The sequence below is a fragment of the Dunckerocampus dactyliophorus genome, chromosome 8, assembly GCF_027744805.1.
Source record: "Dunckerocampus dactyliophorus isolate RoL2022-P2 chromosome 8, RoL_Ddac_1.1, whole genome shotgun sequence".
Lineage (NCBI taxonomy): Eukaryota > Metazoa > Chordata > Actinopteri > Syngnathiformes > Syngnathidae > Dunckerocampus > Dunckerocampus dactyliophorus.
In genome coordinates, this window is record NC_072826.1 from 7,568,818 (window position 1) to 7,588,531 (window position 19,714).

Consider the following 19,714-nt stretch of genomic DNA (forward strand, 5'->3'; position numbering starts at 1 on the left):
ATATACACATATATATACATACTGTACATACATATACATATACAGTACACACACACGCGCACACACACACACACACATATATACATACATACATATACATATACACATACTGTACATACATATACAGTACACACACGCGCACACACACACACACATATATACATACATACATATACATATACACACACACATATATATATATATACATACATACATATACACACATACGCACACACACACACACACACACACACACACACACACACACACATAAATATATTTTTAAAAAACGAGAGTTTCATTTGAATGACTTTGACACTTGAGACTTAATGGAAGTGCTTAAAATCCATGGTACTGTGCTCATTAGATTGAGACATTTTGCCCGCAAAGCTGACATTTAGGCCAAAATATGGTGCAGTGTTAAAAAAAAAAATAGAAGGGGGTACATTACTGTGTAGACGTGAATAAGTCACAATGTCAGACTTCTCTCAGCATGTTGTCTTTACTTTTACAAAGTTGGAATACATTCTTCGAATTTTTCCTGTTATTGTAGCTGACATGTTGTTCTGTATGAGTTTGAACACTTCCAGATTTACTTCATAACTTAAATAATTTACTTTAACTTGCACTATTTCTACTCTAAATATACAGTGGTGTAAAGTTTTTGCCCCCTTCCTGATTTCTTTTTTGTTTTTTTGCACGTTTCTCACACTTAAATGTTTCAGATCATCAAACAAATTTAAATATTAGTCAATGACAACACAACTGAACACAAAATGCAGTTTTTTAAATGAAACTATTTAAGGGAGAAAAACAAATCCAAACCGACATGGCCTTGTGTGAAAAAGTGATTGCCCCCTAAACCTAACAACTGGTTGGGCCACCTTTAGCAGCAACAACTGCAATCAAGCGCGATAACTTGCATTGAGTCTCTTACAACACATTTTGGCCCACTCTTTGCAGAATTGTTGTAATTCAGCCTCATTGGGGGGTTTTTGAGCATGAACCGCCTTTTTAAGGTCATGCCACAGCATCCCAATAGGATTCAGGTCAGGACTTTGACGAGGCCACGCCAAAGCCTTCTTTTTGTTTTTCTTCAGTGTAGGCAAAAAAAAAATGTTTTATTGATTGAGTTTTTATTAACTGAGTGACTCATTACAAGCAGACTACTGTTTTACTGATTAATCTATTAACTGAGAGAGTTATTACAAGTCGCTTATAAAAATAATGTTTCATTAAATTGTTAGCTAATTAGATGAACGCTTATTTAAGTAGGTTATAGAAACACATAAATATAAAGAACATTCACATAATCAGCAGTCTGATAAGGGCAACAGAATCAAGGTCTGCCACGTCAGCAAAAGATGTACTTCTCAGCCCTTGTCATCACACACATCACCAAAGAATGCGAAGGATGAGATATCTGGGATATCTTGGCGCTGATGGTCTGAGAAGTAAACTACAAAATGCAGGAAGAACTATGGGTTGGGAGCTTTCTCTCTTCTGCTGGTCAGAAGGCTGCAGGCGATTATTAGAAGAGACATTGCCGCAGAGCTCCAGAAAGACTGCTATCCTATTCTGTCTGACATATTTTCAAAACATTCTGTGAACCTTGTCAGTTGGAGTGCGAGTCTTATTCCTTCTCATAATTGGAGATTAAAGAACAGGTGAAATTTTATTTAACGTTTAGATTGCAGATGTATTTAGCTTTAATTTATTTAAGTGGTCCCTGTGGACTTTAGTGGGTTGCGGAGAATTTCATTTCCAACATCAGCCATTCAGAGGTGGACTTGCTGGTGTGTTTTGAATCATTGTCCCGCTGCAGAACCCAAGTTGGTTTCAGCTTGAGAACAGATGGCCGGACATTCTCCTTCAGAATTTTTTGGTAGACAGCAGAATTCATGGTTCTATCCAGGTCTTAAAGCAGCAAAACAGCTGCAGGCCATCACACTACCACCACCATATTTTACTGTTGATATGATGTACTCTTACTTTTACGCCAGATGTAATGGGACACTCCTTGTGAGGCCTGCAGTTCTTCGGATATGGTTGTGAGGTCTTTTGTGACATCTTGGATGAGTCGCCGCTGCGCTCTTGGGGTAATTTTAGTTGGCCAGGCACTCCTGGGAAGGTTCTCCACTGTTCCATATTTTCACCATTTGTGGATAATAGCTTGCACTGTGGATTGCTGCAGTCCCAAAGTTTTAGAAATGGCTTTATAACCTTTTCCAGACTGATAGATCTCAATTACTTTCTTTCTGGGAGGGGGCAATAACTTTTTCCATACAGGGCCATGTAGGTTTGGATTTTTTTTCCTCCTTTAATAATAAGTTTCATTTGAAAAATGTATTCTGTTTTAAGTTGCGTTGTCACTGACTAATATTTAAGTTTGCTTGGTGATCTGTAACAGTTAAGTGTGACAAACATGCAAAAAATGAGAAATCAGGAAGGAGGCAAACACTTTCACATCGCTGTATTTGCACAGAAAAGATTGTATCAAATGAATTTAACCTCTTCCCTCATTTGTTTTGCACAGTTCACTGAAGCAGATTATTTGCTGTTGTACAGGTCGTAGCCCACAAAGATGGCCTACAGCTTGGTTTACATTTGCAAGTATGGCATAATTTTGTTCTTTGTCCGAAATGTCAGACGTGTTTGCCCAATATTGCGTTAGACTGAAAGGGCACTGTGCATGCAATAACCAGACTGGTACAGTATTACTAAGGCAAATAAAATAGAAGCAAACTTGTATGAAGACCAGTTGATCAAATTAGGTGAAGATATTATTCAAATGATTTGGTGTTGTTGTGGCAGCAAAAGTGGAACATGTCAGGTGGTTAGCACATCTGCTTCACAGCAAGGGTTTTAATCGTGGCTCTGACCTGTCTCTGCGGAGTGTGTATGTTGTGCAGTTGTGAATGCGAGTGTGAGTGTGAATATGCCTTGTGCTGGATCCAGTCAATGGTGTACGTCGCCTCTCACGTACAGTCAGCTGGGATAGGCTTCAGCTCAACGGCGATAAGTGGTAAAAAATGAATGAATGAATGAATGCACTGAATAGCATTTATATTTATACGCCTGTCAAGACACCCAAAGTGCTTTACAATGAGAAACCATTATTCAGTCACTCCACTGTCACACACTGGTGATGGTAAACCACAGCTGCCCTGAGGTAGACTGCTGGAAACGTGGCTGCCAATTCTTGCCAAAGGCCTCTCCGACCCTCAAATACTCATTCACATTTATACACCAGTGTTGGCAGCACAGACAAGGTTGCCCAAGGAGAACTCCCTTTGTCATCAGAACGACACTTCCTCATTGTCGCTACACAACCGTGAGATGAATTCACATACACTACGAACATCAGAACGTCTTTATAATGCGTGTATGTGTGGTGTAAATAAACTGAAATACAAAAAAAAACAAGTGGATATTCTTATCCCCAAGGGGAAGAGTTCAAGTACCTCAAGTACTTGTTCACGAGTGAGGGAAGTATGGCATGCGAGATCGGTAGGCGAATCGGTGTGGTGTCTGCAGTGATGCGGGCTCTGCATCGGTCCGTGTGGTGAAGAGGGAGCTGAGCCAAAAAGCAATGCTCTCTATTTACCGGTTGACCTACGTTCCTACCCTCAACTATGGTCATGAGCTTTGGGTTGTGACAAAAAGGACAAGATCGTGGGTACAAGCGGCCGAAATGAGTTTTCTATGTAGGGTGGCTGGGCGCTGTCATCCGGAGAGAATGTCTCTCAACTGGCCTGGGAACACCTCGGGATCTGCCGGGAGGAGCTGGATGAAGTGGCCGGAGAGAGGGAAGTTTAGGCTTCCCTGCTTCGGCTGCTGCCTACTGTAAATCCTGGTCCACAATTAGAAATAAGGTCAGAGAAGATTTGAAAGTTATATTGCGCCTTGAAGGAGAAAATAAAAGTGCAGGAATCTGTAGCTCAAATAAGGCAAGATCTAAGAGGCCTACAAACCCAGATTGGAAATGTACAATCACAGATTAGCCTGAAGAAGAGCTTCTCTGAGATCCATGATGAGGTCATAAACCTTGCAAAAGAAAATACACCACTGCGCAATGATACCAAGGCACTACGGGATGATATCAAGGTACTGCAAGACGATAATGCTGCTTTGCATGCTGCTCTTAAGGAGGTTATAACCCATATGGAGAAAAACAGAGCACTACGCAATGATATCAAGGCACTACGGGATGATATCAAGGTACTACTGGATAATGCTGCCTTGCGCACCACTCTTGAAAAGCAAAAGAAGATATAATTGAGCAAATGAAAAATACAATTGATGAGATGGATCAGAATGCACGAATGAATGATGTGATCCTTACGGGGACCTGAATTATACTCAGGTCAAATGATAGAGCAGTGCAGAACAAAAGAGCCAGATGAAATGAATGTTGCTTCAATAAAGCAACAAATTGACAATTTTCTACAATCAAAAGGAGATGGATGTAGATATTGACACCATCGATACCTGCATCTCACTATATGGCAGAAACAAAGCCACGCCAGTAAAGTTCACCAACCGGTGAATTCAAAACCGCTCTGCTGAAACCGGAAAAGAAGCTGAAAGGTACAAACGTCTACGTAAATGAGCATCTGACAAAACGCAATGGAGGCCCAGAAGAGGCAAGGGTAGGGTACTTGTTTTGAAAGATATCAAGGATCTGGATAAACATTAAAGATCACATCACCATGACAACAAGGAAAATTGAGGCTACAACCCACAAACAAAGCACGATGCAGTTGGAAGGACTACATTCAATAACATTTGACATTGACATCATTGCCACATTGCAAGGGCCTACTCAAGAAGAAGTACTGGAATTAGAAAGCCATGTATCTACATTCAATGTCACTCACAGTACAAAACAAAAGACAGAAATAAACTAAACCATAATCTTAACCATTCAAATGTTCTGCTATATTAAAAAAAACTAAGAGTAAATATATTTTCAGACTTGTGTGCTATCTTTTAGCTTGATATAAATTTTCAGTTCATTTGAAAGTGCTCACATGTACAAATAAATACTATCCTGTCCCGTTATTTATCTTTCAATACAGTAAAAATTGGCATAGTTGAGGCATAGTTGCAAATGATGAATCATGATTAATTTATTTGAAAACCATGATTAATCTGATGAAAAATTTTAATAATTTGACACGTTACAAATCGCATGCTTTTCCAAACACTGCTTTTGTAGCATAACATATTGTTACTGATCTATATGATGACTAAACAATGCCGTCGTGGATTCCACAAATTCGTCTTTGCTGTTGCTACGGTAGGCTATACATTCAATGATAGCTAACATTAGATCAACATAACTTTTGTGTCATTTTGTTACAATCCCAAAGCAGTTATTTAGATTCCTGCATACCTCATCCATAATTTGACTTGTCTGATTCACATTCTTTATTCTTTTTACCCTCTCAGCCACTGCATCATTACACATTATTTCACCTGCCTCTGTCAGTCCCGTCTTTGAACTGTTTCTTTCTCATCTTGTGCAAAACCGCTAGTAATGCAAGTAAACACTTATGAAAAGAAAAAAGTCTGCGATCTTTGAGTTCAGCTCATGAAAGATGGGAGCTAAAATAAAAAGTGTTGTTTATTCTAAAGATAACCTCTCCAAGCAAAGTGAAAAGCAGCATGACTTGCAAAATGTCTGCGATTTTTCATTGCACAACAGTACATTGCATTATCTCTTCAATGTTGACATAGAGGCTTATTTATGCCGACCCATTTAACAGATGGGCAAATATACTGACTAACCAATCAATGTGCGGTGACGTTCATGGTCGTGGTGGCTGGAACAATCCAAATATTAATACCTATGGTAGTTAGCATCAGGTCGGTAATAGCAGGTCAGTATCAGTTCAATAGTAGCATGATGAGATCGATATTTTTCAGTTCTCGTCTGTTTATTGTCACAAATAGGTGGTTTTTGTTGTGTTATTCAAATCGTTACATTGGTGACATTGTTATATTGTTTACAAACCCGGGAGAGAATAAGTTGTCAGACGTAGGAGAAACAGACAAAATATTTGAAAGAGTTATGGTATATCATAAATGTTTCTGCCAAAATGATGCTGGCGACATGCTGAGAAACAGAAACAGTCAACCCAATTTGAGAGGTAAGAGCTCGCCGCTGCCTCACCCCTGATTTCTGCTTCGTATTTGATTGGGAAATGTGCAAATTCCGCAATAAAGTCTTTAAAATGATAGTAATCATACAGACAGTACATTTATAACAGGTCAGTGGACAAGTTTTAATATATATTTGATTTTGTCATGATTTTTTTAATGTATTTTTCATGATGACAGGTGAGGCTCTGCACCTCAATGCTAACAATATACTGTACTAACAATATATATCAGTGAACCATCCTTTCATCTATTTTCTATACCGCTTGTCTTCATTAGGGTCACGTGTAAGCTGGAGCCTAAAAAACAATGGACCCCAATCAACAAATTGTTTGGTGATTATAGTACTGCTAAAAAAAACAACAAATCAAATTGTGGCTTATGCAACAGAAGCACGATGTCTTTAGCTTCAAGAATACTGACTACGTTAACATCAGATTCAGTGATAAGACAGGCGTAAAGTCCTAGTAGATCAGCACTAAGATAATTATCCAGTCTATTGGTGATTCTCCTGGGTGCCGCCACTTCGAGGGGCATGATGCACAGACCACAGTGATTTGAAGCTATAACCATACATAAATATACTTCAAACACGCACGGCGGTTGCTACCCTAGCGTATCCAACATTAAGCCACCTTACCTGGCTACGGCGGGCGGCTCTTCCCGCTGTACACACTGGTCCTCCCGGTCACGATCGGCGTAGGTGCCGTAGGAAGCCAGTACGCCCATCTTACAATCGAAGTGAGTGGGCTGCACGGGCCTAGTACGATGCCCACACACGTACGACAGCCTTACATGAAGCACCCAGCACGCAGGAGTCGCACGCCGCACTCACAATATAAAAGCTACCAACGGAGGGCGAGCGACAAGCACGTGGGTGTCACGAATCACTTGCTCCGTAAGTGTGACGCACTTGCAACCCCTCTGATACCCTACTTCCTCTACGTGCTAGCCAAGGCCAACAAACTTCCCAAAAATTGCAGAGCCCGTGCATGTGGTAACACGTACCTCGGGATGTAAGCCCTGCCTAAATGTTGCAGTTGTTACGGTGGCCTAGTGGTTAGCATGTTGGCCACACAGTCAGGAGATTTTTAATATGCAAATTGGTTAGCAAATAACTGTCACTATTGAGTTATGTTTGCTTTGAGTGCTCACAATATTAGATTTGTGATCAAATCACAGCCTCATGTGCAGACAGAGGTAGACAATAAGGTAGAAAATAAGATTTTAAGAATGAAGCCGTGGAGCCTTTTTGAGCGGATGAGTTGGGCCTTACAGAGTTAAGGCAGATTCTTAGCTCTGTAAATGTATCCAAGTCTAAAAAGAATCAGCTAGGCAAAGTCAAGTGAGTCCATACATGCACTAACCTGTAGTGGATTTTTCTCAGAGCTGCTCCTTTCAGCCAGGTCAGCCTTCTGTTGTGTACCCATTTTAGTAGTTCAGGAACCTTAAAGGTGTAGGACATAAATGCATAGATCATACATACAGCTTGCACAGAAGACATCTGAGCAGAAAAAAGAACATTTCACAACCAATATGAGGAAGTATAAATATGAGCATGGAAGGAAATGACTTTACCATATTACAGCGCCAGCCACAAATTCGGGATGGATTTAAGACAAAGGTTTTGATGTAGGCCAAGAACCTTTGACTACTAAACATTTATAGCCACGTGTTCCAAAACAAGCTTGATCAAGCTTATTGCAACTAGTGAAATTGTCCCATATAAAGTGAAAGAGTGATTCTGCCACCGAGTGGTCATAAAAATATCAACACTTAGACTTTCTACCCAGTAGAATTTCCTTACACAGGGGTGTCCAAAGCACACATACAATGAATCACAATGAAATGAAAGGATGGAAGGGCCACTTTGATATTCTGGAAACCAACACGCGCAGATATTCCAAGAAGTTACATGTATTTTACGAAAAAACTGCATCTCAGCTTGTGATATACAACGCCTGCCAAAAATCAGAATCACCGGTCTCTGGGGGTGTTCATTCAGTTGTTTAACTTTGTAGAAAAAAAAGCACATCACAGACATGGCACAAAACTCGTCATTTCAAATGGCCACTTTCTGGCTTTAAGAAACACTAAAAAACTGGTAGTCAGTAAGTTCATTTTTTAGACCAAGCAGAGGGAAAAAAATGTGGAATCCCTCAATTCTGGTGATAAAAATTGTGTAATCATGCAAAACAAACAAAAGAAGATTTCAACACAACACTAGTACTTTGTTGCACCACCTCTGGCTTTTATAACAGCTCGCAGTCTCTGAGGCACGGACTTAAATGAGTGACATACAGTACTCCTCATCAATCTGGCTCCATCTTCCTCTGATCGCTGTTGCCACATCAGCCTTCTCACGGACCATTTTCTTCAACTTCAACCACAGATTTTCAAACTGGATTGAGACCCGGACTATTTGCAGGCCATTACTTTGACATTATATGTCTTTTTTTGCTGATGCTGTAAGATGATAATGCATCTTACCATAGATGATAGATCGTTTCAACTGATGCGATATGAAAAGTGTCTTCAGGCAGTCGTCTTCATAAATCTCATTGGAACGGCACCAAACAGAAGTTCCAGCATCAACATCACCTTGCCCAATGCAGATTCGCAATTCATCACTGAATAGGACTTTCATCCAGTCATCCACAGTCCACCACTGCCTTTCCTTAGCACATTTTAACCTTTGTTCTTTCTGTTAGCTTTTCTGTATGTACAAGTAAATCCCATTTCCTTTAGGCGCTTTCTTGCAGTTCGGTCACAGACGTGGACTGCAGTTTCCTCCAATTTGTTTTGCTGTGCATTTTCTGTTAAAGACATACTGCTTGAAGTTTTCTGTCTTGACGCTTTGATGTCTTCCTTGGTCTACCAGTGTGCTTGCCTTAATAACAACCTTCCCATGTTGTTTGTGCTTGGTCCAGATTTTAGACACAGCTGACTGTGAACCACCAACGTCTTTTGCAACATTGCGTGATGATTTACCTTCTTTAACAAGTTTGATAATCCTCTCCTTTGTTTCAAGTGACATCTCTGGTGTTGGAGCCATGATTGATGTCAGTCCACTTGTTGCAACAGCTCTCCAAGGCGTGATCACTCCTTTTTAACTGCAGACTAACCAGCAGATCTTATCTGATGCAGGTGTTAGTTATGGAAATGAAAATTCCTCATAACATTACGAGTAAAATTGTGACTTTTTCTCGTTAGATTCTGACATTTTTTTCGACTTTGTTGTAAAATGCAAGCTGTTTGTGACATTTATGCTGTTTTTTTTCCCCCGCTATTTCAACTTTCTTCTTGTAAATTTTCTTCTCGTAATTGTTTCCATAATGTTTGGACTTTATTCTCGTAACGTAACGTGTTCCACAACCTCGTTCATTGTTTTGTTTGTTTCTCACAACAGGACTTGGATTACAACTTTTGTGTGCGCGTGTTGGTTGTTGTAGGTATGGTAATTGGTGGAAATCAGTTTCCAATTAAATAGTTTCCTTTTCACTTTGCCCAGCTCGCTCTGAGCCTTTTTGCCAGCAGAGCGGGAATCTGAGGTCGTGAGGAGAAGGGAGGAGAATTACTCATCAAAAACTTGCACTCAACTGAGGAAAACTGTTTGATTCAAGCTATCCTGTTTGGATCAGTCCACGTAGCATTGCAAATTTCGTCTCCAACTAACCTAACATGTTTTTGGGAGCCTAACAAGTGAGAAAAACACACACAAATACACAGGGAGGTCTCTTCAGGGCAGTCCCAGCTATTAAGAGGCTAATTAGCTCCAAAACACCAATCAGACATAGTGGAGAAAAAAAACTGAGCTTGTAAACTGATTTTACTTGGTGATGAGGAGCTGCCGCTGGCATGACCCCAATGTTTTTCAAAAGATAACCTCTCCACAAAGCGGAAGGCGGAGTGACTTAGCATGACTTACATAATGTGTGCACTGTGGTTTTGTCCTGCAGTCTTTTTCAGTGCATTGGGTTATGTCCACAAGGTATTGATATCTGATGGAGCTGGGTTTTTTTCTTTTTGTTTGTTGTCTGGCCCTGACATGTCAGAGGAGACTGTTTGCTCAAGCTCAGTCAGGTCCAGTTTTGAGGGGAAAACACCCTTTCAAAACTTCAGCAGAGCGTGTGTCAACCGGGTTACTGGCTGGTCATTTGTCCAGGGCGTCGCCTCTCGCCCTAAGAGAGCTGGGATAAGCTCCAAACAGCCCGCTATTACTTCTCCAAAAAGTAGCCTCTCCACGACCTTCAATCCTCCATAATCTTACCTCACTTAACTAAAGATGCTCGAGAATACTGCAGTATGCAGTGTACATTTCAGGGAAAAAAACATATTTTAAACATTTCAAACAAAATTCTTTAAAAAAAAATCAAGACCAGTCAACAAAAATAATGTTCTACTCTCAACAAGTAAGACAGGTTAGTCTTAATTTCATGTAGGTGTATTCTATACTTTATGCTCATTTTGAAATAACTCAACACTCAAGGCCAAAATGTACCCACCCCTGATGTAAAACATTCACTGGTATAATTTTCAAATATTTTACCCTCTCTTGTGTGGTTGTTCAGCCACAACCACACAAGAGAGTGCCACACTACACAACTGCAAACTACACCCTCAATAATAAAAGCATTGTTTACTTCATATCTATTTTACAGAGTCAATCAAAATGGATACTGATGTCTTTGTAAAGGCCGAATAATTTAATTGTACAGTCCTCCCTCGCTATATCACGGTTTGAATATCACTCCCTCACTATATTGCATGTTTTTCCAAAAATAATTAATAAAATGATTGCTGTTTCGTGCTTGACTATGGCTATCAATCAAAAAATATTGAAAGACAAGTTATATGTAGTATTGTGGTCACTAGGCATCAGTAACGTCATGAGACATGTTAGATTACATTACCTTTCACACTGCACGGAGACGACATGCCATGGCTGAGATCGAATGGGGAAAAAAAAGGTTCTCCTCTCATTCCGTGTGGAAGTGGTACGTTTTTGGCTTTTTTTTGTCCTTCTTCCCCACTCCTTTTAAAACACGTTCTTAGGTTTAGAATAAGTAAATTGGAGAGAGTTAGCTCTCCAACTAGTTAGCTTGCTATGCTAGTAACAACTGTCTTTTGTACCTGCAGTGATTCCTTTGCCTGTGCAATGTGACATGAAAGAATAATAGGAGTGCAAAAGTGACTATAGGATTTTATTTCATGTCTACAACGTTCTAATAATGTTAAAACTTGTATTTAGAAAGTCAGAAACAGGTTTTCTATGCTCCAACTACAAAAATATTCCGTTTATTAATATCGAATCCTACTTAGCGGAAATTCACTTATCGCGGTCGGGTCTGGGACCAATTAAGCGCAATAAATGAGGGACGACTTCTCTCTTGAGCTTGACTGGTGTACCTATTGAAGTGTCTTGCGCCAATTGGCCTTGGTGATGAAATGCAGGACTACTTATGCTGATGTTAAAAGTAGTGGATTTTTTTTTTTATCATCGACTGTTAACATGAAAAGTTATAAGTTATAAAAATGGCATTCACATTTATGAACCTATAAACTGACGATTGGAGGCGGCATGGCTCAGGTGGTAGAGTGGTCGTCTCCCAACTTGAAGGTTGCGGGTTTGATCCTTGACCCAGTGCAGTTGTATAACAAGAATATATTGTTCAAGGACGTCCAAAAAAAATTATGAAATCTCAACGCTTGACAAAAAACTATCAGTGAAAATATAAAGATAAGCATGTAAGAATTGTGGACTGGTACATTTTACCAGTATTATCACAAATTAATGAATTGTTACCAACTTAGGGTGAATGAGATGTCTTTTCTGTGGAAAAAAAGACAATTTGATTTTTAAAAATTAAGCAATTTTGGACCAAAAATCATCAAGTTTGCGGGGTCGCTAGGATCCACTGTATTATTAGTATCAACAACTTTTTCTCATTGCCTTTTTACCCCCCATTTTGCTGTTTTTTTAAGGTTTCTTGTTTAATTGTATTTTTAGCACATGCCGCGGACCAATAAAAAACAAGCTGTGGGCCACAAATGGCTCCAGGACTGCAATTTGGACACCCCAGTATTCTGCTGAGAAAAGTTCAGATATTTCAAAATAAATGCAGAATTAGACTTCTTCAGTTGAGTCACAAAAACAGTAATATTCATAACAATACGTTTGACATTATCATTGAAACTAAACCAATTCAACTCATGTAAATATTTGGTGTGACCTCCCCCAGCACTTTTTCCAGACACATACAGTACATACAGTATACAGTACTGTATGTATGTTTTAGTTTTCAGTAGAATATACCTCAGAACCATTCCAAAGTTATTGAAGATAAAGGTAAAGACAAACCCATTTTAAAATGTAAAATTGCAGGAACTTGAATGCAATAGGACACTTAGAGTATTTATGTCATTGTTTATTAGTCCAACTATATGTCCAAAGGCTACAAAAAGGTAAATAGATTAAGTGAGTTCGTGGAGCACAGTACTACAGGATATGTGTTAATAATTGGCAAGATAACTGTATCTGATTAAGTACAAAGACTGATGGGTAAATAAATATTAAATAGAAACCCTACCTGTATTTACATTTATTCTAGACTGAGGGCGTACTCACCCACGTGCGTCTCCAATGCTTGTAGAAGTTCTACTAACTACCCTCTCCCTGTAGCTGTGATTCCATCAATGTTCCATCAATTATTAACTTCCGCTGTTATCTCTTGTATCTCTGACAACCCCAGATCAGCCATAAAGCAAAAAAGCAAGCTTTTCCCTCCCATTCATTCAACTCTGTGGACAGGATAATTATTTTGCAGCAAATCAAGCCAAAACTGAGCTGTAATTGTATGTTGCATAAGCAAGAGAGGCATAATGGATTCATATTACTCAGGGTCATCACTATAAGTTAATACAAGTAGTGAACATAATACAAACGAGTGCATTTGTTCCAAATATTGTGAGCAAAGCTCATGAGGAATAAAAGGGGGGGGGAAAAAAGTTTTCAAAGAAATAGCAGTGAATGCCGTCCATCTGTGGGCCACATGCTGGAAACATGCCTGAGGCTGCTTTGCTGCAAAAACACTGAGGAAAGATCACCGTTTCTCGGGTTAACTCTTTTTCAAATCACAGCCAAGAAGAAACATAAGCAAAGAGGATAACGTTCACATAAACAAGGCAGTAAAACAACTGGTGAGGCATCACTTTGCTCCCCAGTGAGTGCACTGATCATATTCTGTTCTTCATTTACAGGGTTTGTATAATCAAAGGTGCACTATACAACAAAGCTTATAATTCAATGCTCCTCCTCCTACCATTAGATACTGAAGCATTCCCTCCCTGCTCGTCCATGTTCCAATGTCGTGTTTGTTGTCTGTCAGCATGTGCCTTGCCCACAAAATTCAGCCCAATGAAAAGATGTGTTCACCGGTTGATGGGAGTTTAAAGAGCAGAGCTTCGCATAAGAGGTCTTCAAATGTTCAGACATGCAGCATCTGGTCTTCAGCGAATGAAAAGTAAAACATACCAGGTACTACAGTGGGTGTTTCTGCTGCCGGTGCACACCAGCTGAGCTATCTCCCGGGGCTGTTTTTCCTCTCATCAATGATTGCTTTATCCTCAGTTTGCTTTATTTTAGTGTGCTTAAATGACGTGCAACGTTAAAGGCAATCCCATACAACGGGTGCAAATACCACATAAAGTTATCCTACACTTCCAAACACATGTGGCTGAAAATAACAAGCCTGCTTCTTTGAGCTGATATAAAAGCCAAGTAATGAAACTAAGCCTGCTAGGGTCACAACCCCTGAGAGACAGCCTTTCCCAAGCTTGGAGCCTAGGTAACACAAGTATTACATTTCCCACTGTGTGCAAAGGCAGCAGGAAAGCAGCTGGATTCCACCACTTACTGTATTTAACATTCTGCATGTGAATACTAGTTTCCATACGGTACTTTCACCTTATAGAACACATGTCACATCTTCATCTACTGCCAAAAAATCCAGTCCTGAAGGTGTGCATTCCAGATGTTAGCACTGTTCATGGACGATGCCATCAGTTGCATTTTAAATCAAATTTAGTAAATTTCCAGGCACAATAACAATGTAAATTTGCAGCAACCTGCCTTTCTAAATAGAATTTACCTGTGTATTAATGTCGTTGTTGGCACCTGTATCCGTAGCACTATTTATCTGTACTATTGTATTACTAGTTATCCATGTTATCCACTATTTTTTGTGTATTATGTCAAAATGGCAAAGGAAGTTCAGTATCTTACTCACGGACGCTGGACATGGTGACAGGGGCACTGAGGATCAAATCCACTGAGGTTGGGAGATGACTACTCTACCCGCTAAGCCTGGGGTGTCCAAAGTGCGGCCCATGGCACAGTCCAAGAATGGATTCAACAAGAAAACTAAAAAAAAAAAAAGACCAGCAGCAAAAATGGGAAAGTCAAATATTTGGGAAGAGTTGTAATCTATCAAAGAAAAAAAGCCATCGTTTCACAAGAATAAAGTAATAGTATGAGAATGTCAAGAAATGTCATTGTAGTAGCATGAAAGAAATATTAAAGAAAGGTTTTTTGTTTTTTTTAAGTCAAAAGCAGTGAATAAAGTTGTAATTTTTGGAAACTTAGGTTGGGGAAAAATGTATAACGTGGGAATAAAGTCAAAATATTAGAAGGGAAAATTTTGGGAAAAAAATCAAACAGCAGAAATGGAAAACAGCAGAAATTTTACTCGAGTAAAGTGAAAATATTAAGAGAAAAAAAATACTTTTCAGACGAGAAAAAAGTTGCAACTTTATGAGAATAAACTTGAGAATAAAATGAGAAAAAATATTTTACTAACAATGCTGAAATAAAGAAAAAAAAAATTTTAAGATATAAAGTTATAACACAAAATTCCAACCTATTTTAAACCCGTAAATACCCTGAGACAAAAATTAGTGCATCCTAAAGACAAGGCTCCAAACCAAAAACAGAGCAATGTGGTCTATTCCATCCACTGTAAATGGATGGAATAGACCACATGGAATGCAAAGAGCACTACATTGGGGAAACTAAGCAAATGCTCCAAAAAAGGCTTTATCAGCATCGCAGGGACAATTCTAGTGGGCCTCAATCAGCAGTACATCTACACCTTAAAGCAACCAATCACTGTTTTCAGGACAGCGAGGTAAAGATTTTGGCCAAAGAAAACATATGGTTTGAAAGAGGAGTAAAGGAAGCTATTTTTGTCAAACAACAGAACCCATCATTGAATCAGAATGGTGGTTTGAGGTTTAATTTGGACCCTGTGTTCAGCAGGTTACTGAGACCAAAACCCACAGCTCTTAGTCTTGCAAATGAGGTGAAGCCAGGGCCGAGCCAGAACAATAGATGCTAACGAGCCAGTATCAGAGTCGTTCATACCCAACTCAGGCAGCGACACTTCCCTTTGATCGGAGGTGCTAATGGCAGGAGAGGATTAGACCACAATTCCTCCCAGTCTTAGTGTAAGGAACCAATAGGAGGAGGGTGTTGGCACACCAATTCCGCCCACTCTTACTGTATTTAAGGCCTAGGCTACCAGCACTTGTTAGTTCGCTGACGAAGCTCTTTGGATGAGGAGCGAAACGTCCGACACCTTCTTCACAGAAGTACAGATGACGTCTCAAGAAGCCTTTCGCTCATATAAAGTTATAATTACGTGAAAAAAATTTACAAGAGGGAAGCTGAAATTAAATAGTTGGGAAAGTTTTATTTTTTTTTAAAAACAGCAGAAATGGAAACAACAGCTGCAATTTTACAGGAATAAAGTCAAAATATTAACAACAAAAAGTCAGAATCAAATGAAGAACAAAAGTCGCAATTTTACACGAATAAACTCATTATAGAAAAAAAAATCATTTTTAGCATTTCCCCTTTATTACAAAGCTGAAATGCTGTTTTTTTCTGGAGCTACGTATTAGCTTTTTAGCACATGTGTTGGTTTACAAAATATCAAAGTGGCCCTTGGATCCTTTCATTTTTCAAGAATGTGGCCCTAGGTGGAAAAGATTTGGACACCCATGCCCACAGAGAACCTTTTGTATTGCAGGGATAGTAGTCATTTACTAGCCTTATTAAAATGGTAGATACGGGAAACTCACCAGAGTCCTTGCAGATTCCTCAGCGAGTAACTGCAGGCGTGCCCCGGGGAATGCGATAATCACATGAGAACCAGCTGGCTAATTCAATTTACCTACAAAATAAAGGAGGGCTCAGAATTGAAGACGCAGCCATAATATAATCATGCTGCCAGCGTTTAAATATTTACATGTAAACTGCAAGAGTTTTTCCAACATAGTGAGATATTTTTTAAAAACTACAGGTTTCTGTGAGGATCTTGTGCGGGGCTGTCGGATGCTACACCCCGGGTATGCAGAGACAGAGGCTGCGTGCAAATACAAGTAATTTATTTAGCAATGTTACAAAAACCCGTATTTTATCGATTAAAAAAATCTGACACTGAGCGTGCGCGCTCTGTGAGGAAAGTCCAGGCGGTCGAATCAGGTGTATTTGTTCGTCTTCAACTTCCTATGGGAGTGTTTGACCACATCAAATTAGTGCTTGGAAAATTAAGTACAACTTTAACCCTTTCAAACTCATGGACCGGAGCTATAGGACATGTCATTTTATCTTCAAATACCAGCTAGCACTATCCGGTACTGGCAAGACAGCCAATCAAAACCGTGGGGGACTCACAATTCGCTCTGAATGGGAACACCTCGCTCACCCTTATAGCTGGTCACAGCTGCGCCTCGACTCCCCACGCGCATGGGAGCAAGCAGTGCAAGCCAGCGTGAGCACGATGACACGCACGAACACAAACTTTCACACGCAAGAATTTCGCTTGTCGCTTGGCTGGAAGGTGACACGCGATACACGCCCTATCGCGCAGGTGCAATTGAAATGAATGCAGTAGAGATGTCGCCTCCCGTGTGTGGCGCCCAACCCTTACACGGCGTGCTGCTGCACTGCAGTGTACATGACAAATATGACACTTGACTTTCGATTATCAAAAAATAATCAAATGGCTACTCTGTTTTTTAAAACAGATTTTCACAATTTAAGTTATTATATATTTTGTAGTACAGTTGTACTTGCCATGGTCCGTGGGTCTAATCACAGCTTTTGTCTTGACTCGGTGTTAAAGCAATGGGGACCGAAGGCACTATTTTCCGGTATAAAATCCGCTCCAACTTCTTTAATATTTAGGGGTAGAGAAGTGAATGAAGTATCAAATTACAATTCAAGTCGTGCTTTATTCGATAGAATTAATCACTTGACTAGACCGTACAAATTTAAAAATGTTGTAACATCGCTAATTCATCAAGCACGAGCAGTCACAGTTATGCACCGCAAAAAGCGACAGAGAAGAAGACAAGAGAAGTGCAAAAGAATTTACAAAAAGTCTGGGTTAGTAACACAACGATATCAGAAATAATGAACCGGCAAAGCCACAACCGACTTGTGGCTTCGCTGGGCTTACGAACCCCAAAGATCACTAAATGTAGCCAGCTGTGATTCAATGCCAAACCGGCGTCAAGCTCATGTACATTACACCCAACAGGAACCACATAATACAAAATAAAAGCACAAACAGGAAGCAACACTTCCTGTCCTGTAGAGCGTGACGGCATCAACTATTTTGCTTTTTTTCTGTCATAAAAGCTATCTATTTCAAATGTAAAAAAAGAATGTACTGTAATGAAATATGGTCAATCTGTTGGTTGAAGATTTCTCATTACATAACACATTTTTCAATAGAAAATACCTGAAAGGAAAATAATTCTTTCCAAAACGTTTATTAAGTGTACAGGAAATGTTTTAAATATCATTTTAACAATTGAAATTACATGTGTCAAACGCAGCTCCGGGGCCAAACGCAGCCCGCGATGCAATTTCATCTGGCCCGTGGAACTGTTTGGAAAGAAGCTGAGTTGGCCGGCCTCAAGGACCTTATCAGGCCAAGTGCTTACAGCGATCTTCAGAATGAAACAGTTCCTTCAGTATAAACTACTCCTCTGGCATTTTAATTCTAAAAGTGGAAACAATATTGTATATAGCATGAAGTGACAATTTGAACTACCCCAAAGCATGCTGGAAAATGCATAATCTGCACATTCCACAGATGCAAACTCTTCCAGGTTACACATCTCACGGATTGTGATCTTTTTGTGTTCATATAAAATACTGTAGCTTTTGCCCGCACATTGAGAGAATGACGAAGAGGTGGTCCATCAACAATCACTTTATTGACAGGAACAACCACACCAAAACAACCGGAGTCGTCTGTATATTCGCAGACTATCGGAAAGTAGACGTTTCAAGCAGGAATGAATGGACACAAAACATGTATGTCCACACAAAAACACATTCACCAGCTGTCACGTGCAACCTGAAAACGCAACCGCAGGGGTGCATTATATTGGTATGTTCCAATCCCGGCACTGCACGCGCAGGGAACCGAGATAAAAGGTGTCTAGGCCGCTTGCTTATCTAGTCGTAAGTGCTAATGAGACATTTTCTCAAAATCTGATCATACTAACTACTATTTTTTCTGCCTGAATGATTGGGGCATGTCCTGTCATGTTTGCAACTCCAAACGAGCATCTCTGTGTGTGCACTGATGATGCATGTGAATGTGCTACATTCACAAATTATGTTGGTTAAATGTCAAACGTCTCATAAAAACTGATTATTGATTTTTTTTTTCTTCGATTTAAAGTAGCTATTACTCGTTTAGTCTTAATTTACGTGATTGAAACCACATCAGAATGCGTTATCTATCATAATCCTTTCGAGCACTGTCCTTCCCTTCTCATGCAATGAACAATTTCATGCTACTGGAAACGGGAAATAAACTTGGTGGCGCGGTTTGGAGAAAAATTAAACAGTTACACCAGTGGAGCGGAGAAGAGGAGAAGGCCAGAGGAAAATAAACAGCTTTTATCAAAACTTGCGAAGGTGTCAACCTTTATCTCAGTCACAACAAACGCAAACACACCAGGACGACAGCGCCGCTACTGTCAGTGTCAGCTGAGGAGAATGCATAGAGATAAGGCTGAGAGTGACGCCTTTCATCACAAAGATGTGTGTATTAAAGTGGTAAACTATGTTAAATGTTGCTTGATGTTCTTATCAATTACATTAAAAGCATTGAGATGGTTCACTTGTTAGGTAATAAGAATTCCCCAGGAGGATTTGAAGAACTTTATCTGGTTCAGGCATTAGGACAATTTTCTCATATTCTTGTCAGTCGATGATAAACAGTAATATTTAAAATCGTTTTTTTGGGGGGGGGGTACATAAACATGGCTATGTAATGAGCAACTTAAGATGACAGCTAACTGCGAAGGATTTCAAAAGCAGGAAAAAAGTTACAAACTCACATTTTGTAAAAAATTCAAATTAAACAAAAGAAGGATGTGGAGGGCCCCAATGACGAGATTTGCCTTGGGGCCCTCAAATGATTAAATACGCCCTGTTGCTGTCGTCTTGTTTTTATCATGATGT

The 19,714-nt window shown here is 39.7% G+C and overlaps 1 protein-coding gene across 6 annotated transcripts in view; it reads right to left on the reverse strand.

Moving 5' to 3' along the window:
• Positions 1-17,731, reverse strand: part of slc2a9l2 (solute carrier family 2 member 9, like 2) — a 100,546-nt gene extending 82,815 nt beyond the window's left edge. Inside the window, exons 1-4 of one of the 6 annotated variants that reach the window (XM_054784127.1) lie at positions 16,473-17,697; positions 16,306-16,397; positions 14,454-14,587; positions 7,533-7,612 (exon numbers count right to left, since the gene is read on the reverse strand). In XM_054784127.1, coding sequence (XP_054640102.1) covers positions 7,533-7,595 — 63 coding nt within the window. In that variant the 5' untranslated portion in view covers positions 7,596-7,612; positions 14,454-14,587; positions 16,306-16,397; positions 16,473-17,697. Of the gene's footprint in view, positions 1-7,532; positions 7,613-12,793; positions 12,822-13,487; positions 13,692-14,449; positions 14,588-16,305; positions 16,398-16,472 lie in introns of those variants that run through there. The other 5 variants (XM_054784125.1, XM_054784126.1, XM_054784128.1 and 2 more) reach the window with 5 other exon arrangements.
• Positions 17,732-19,714: the final 1,983 nt, after the last annotated feature.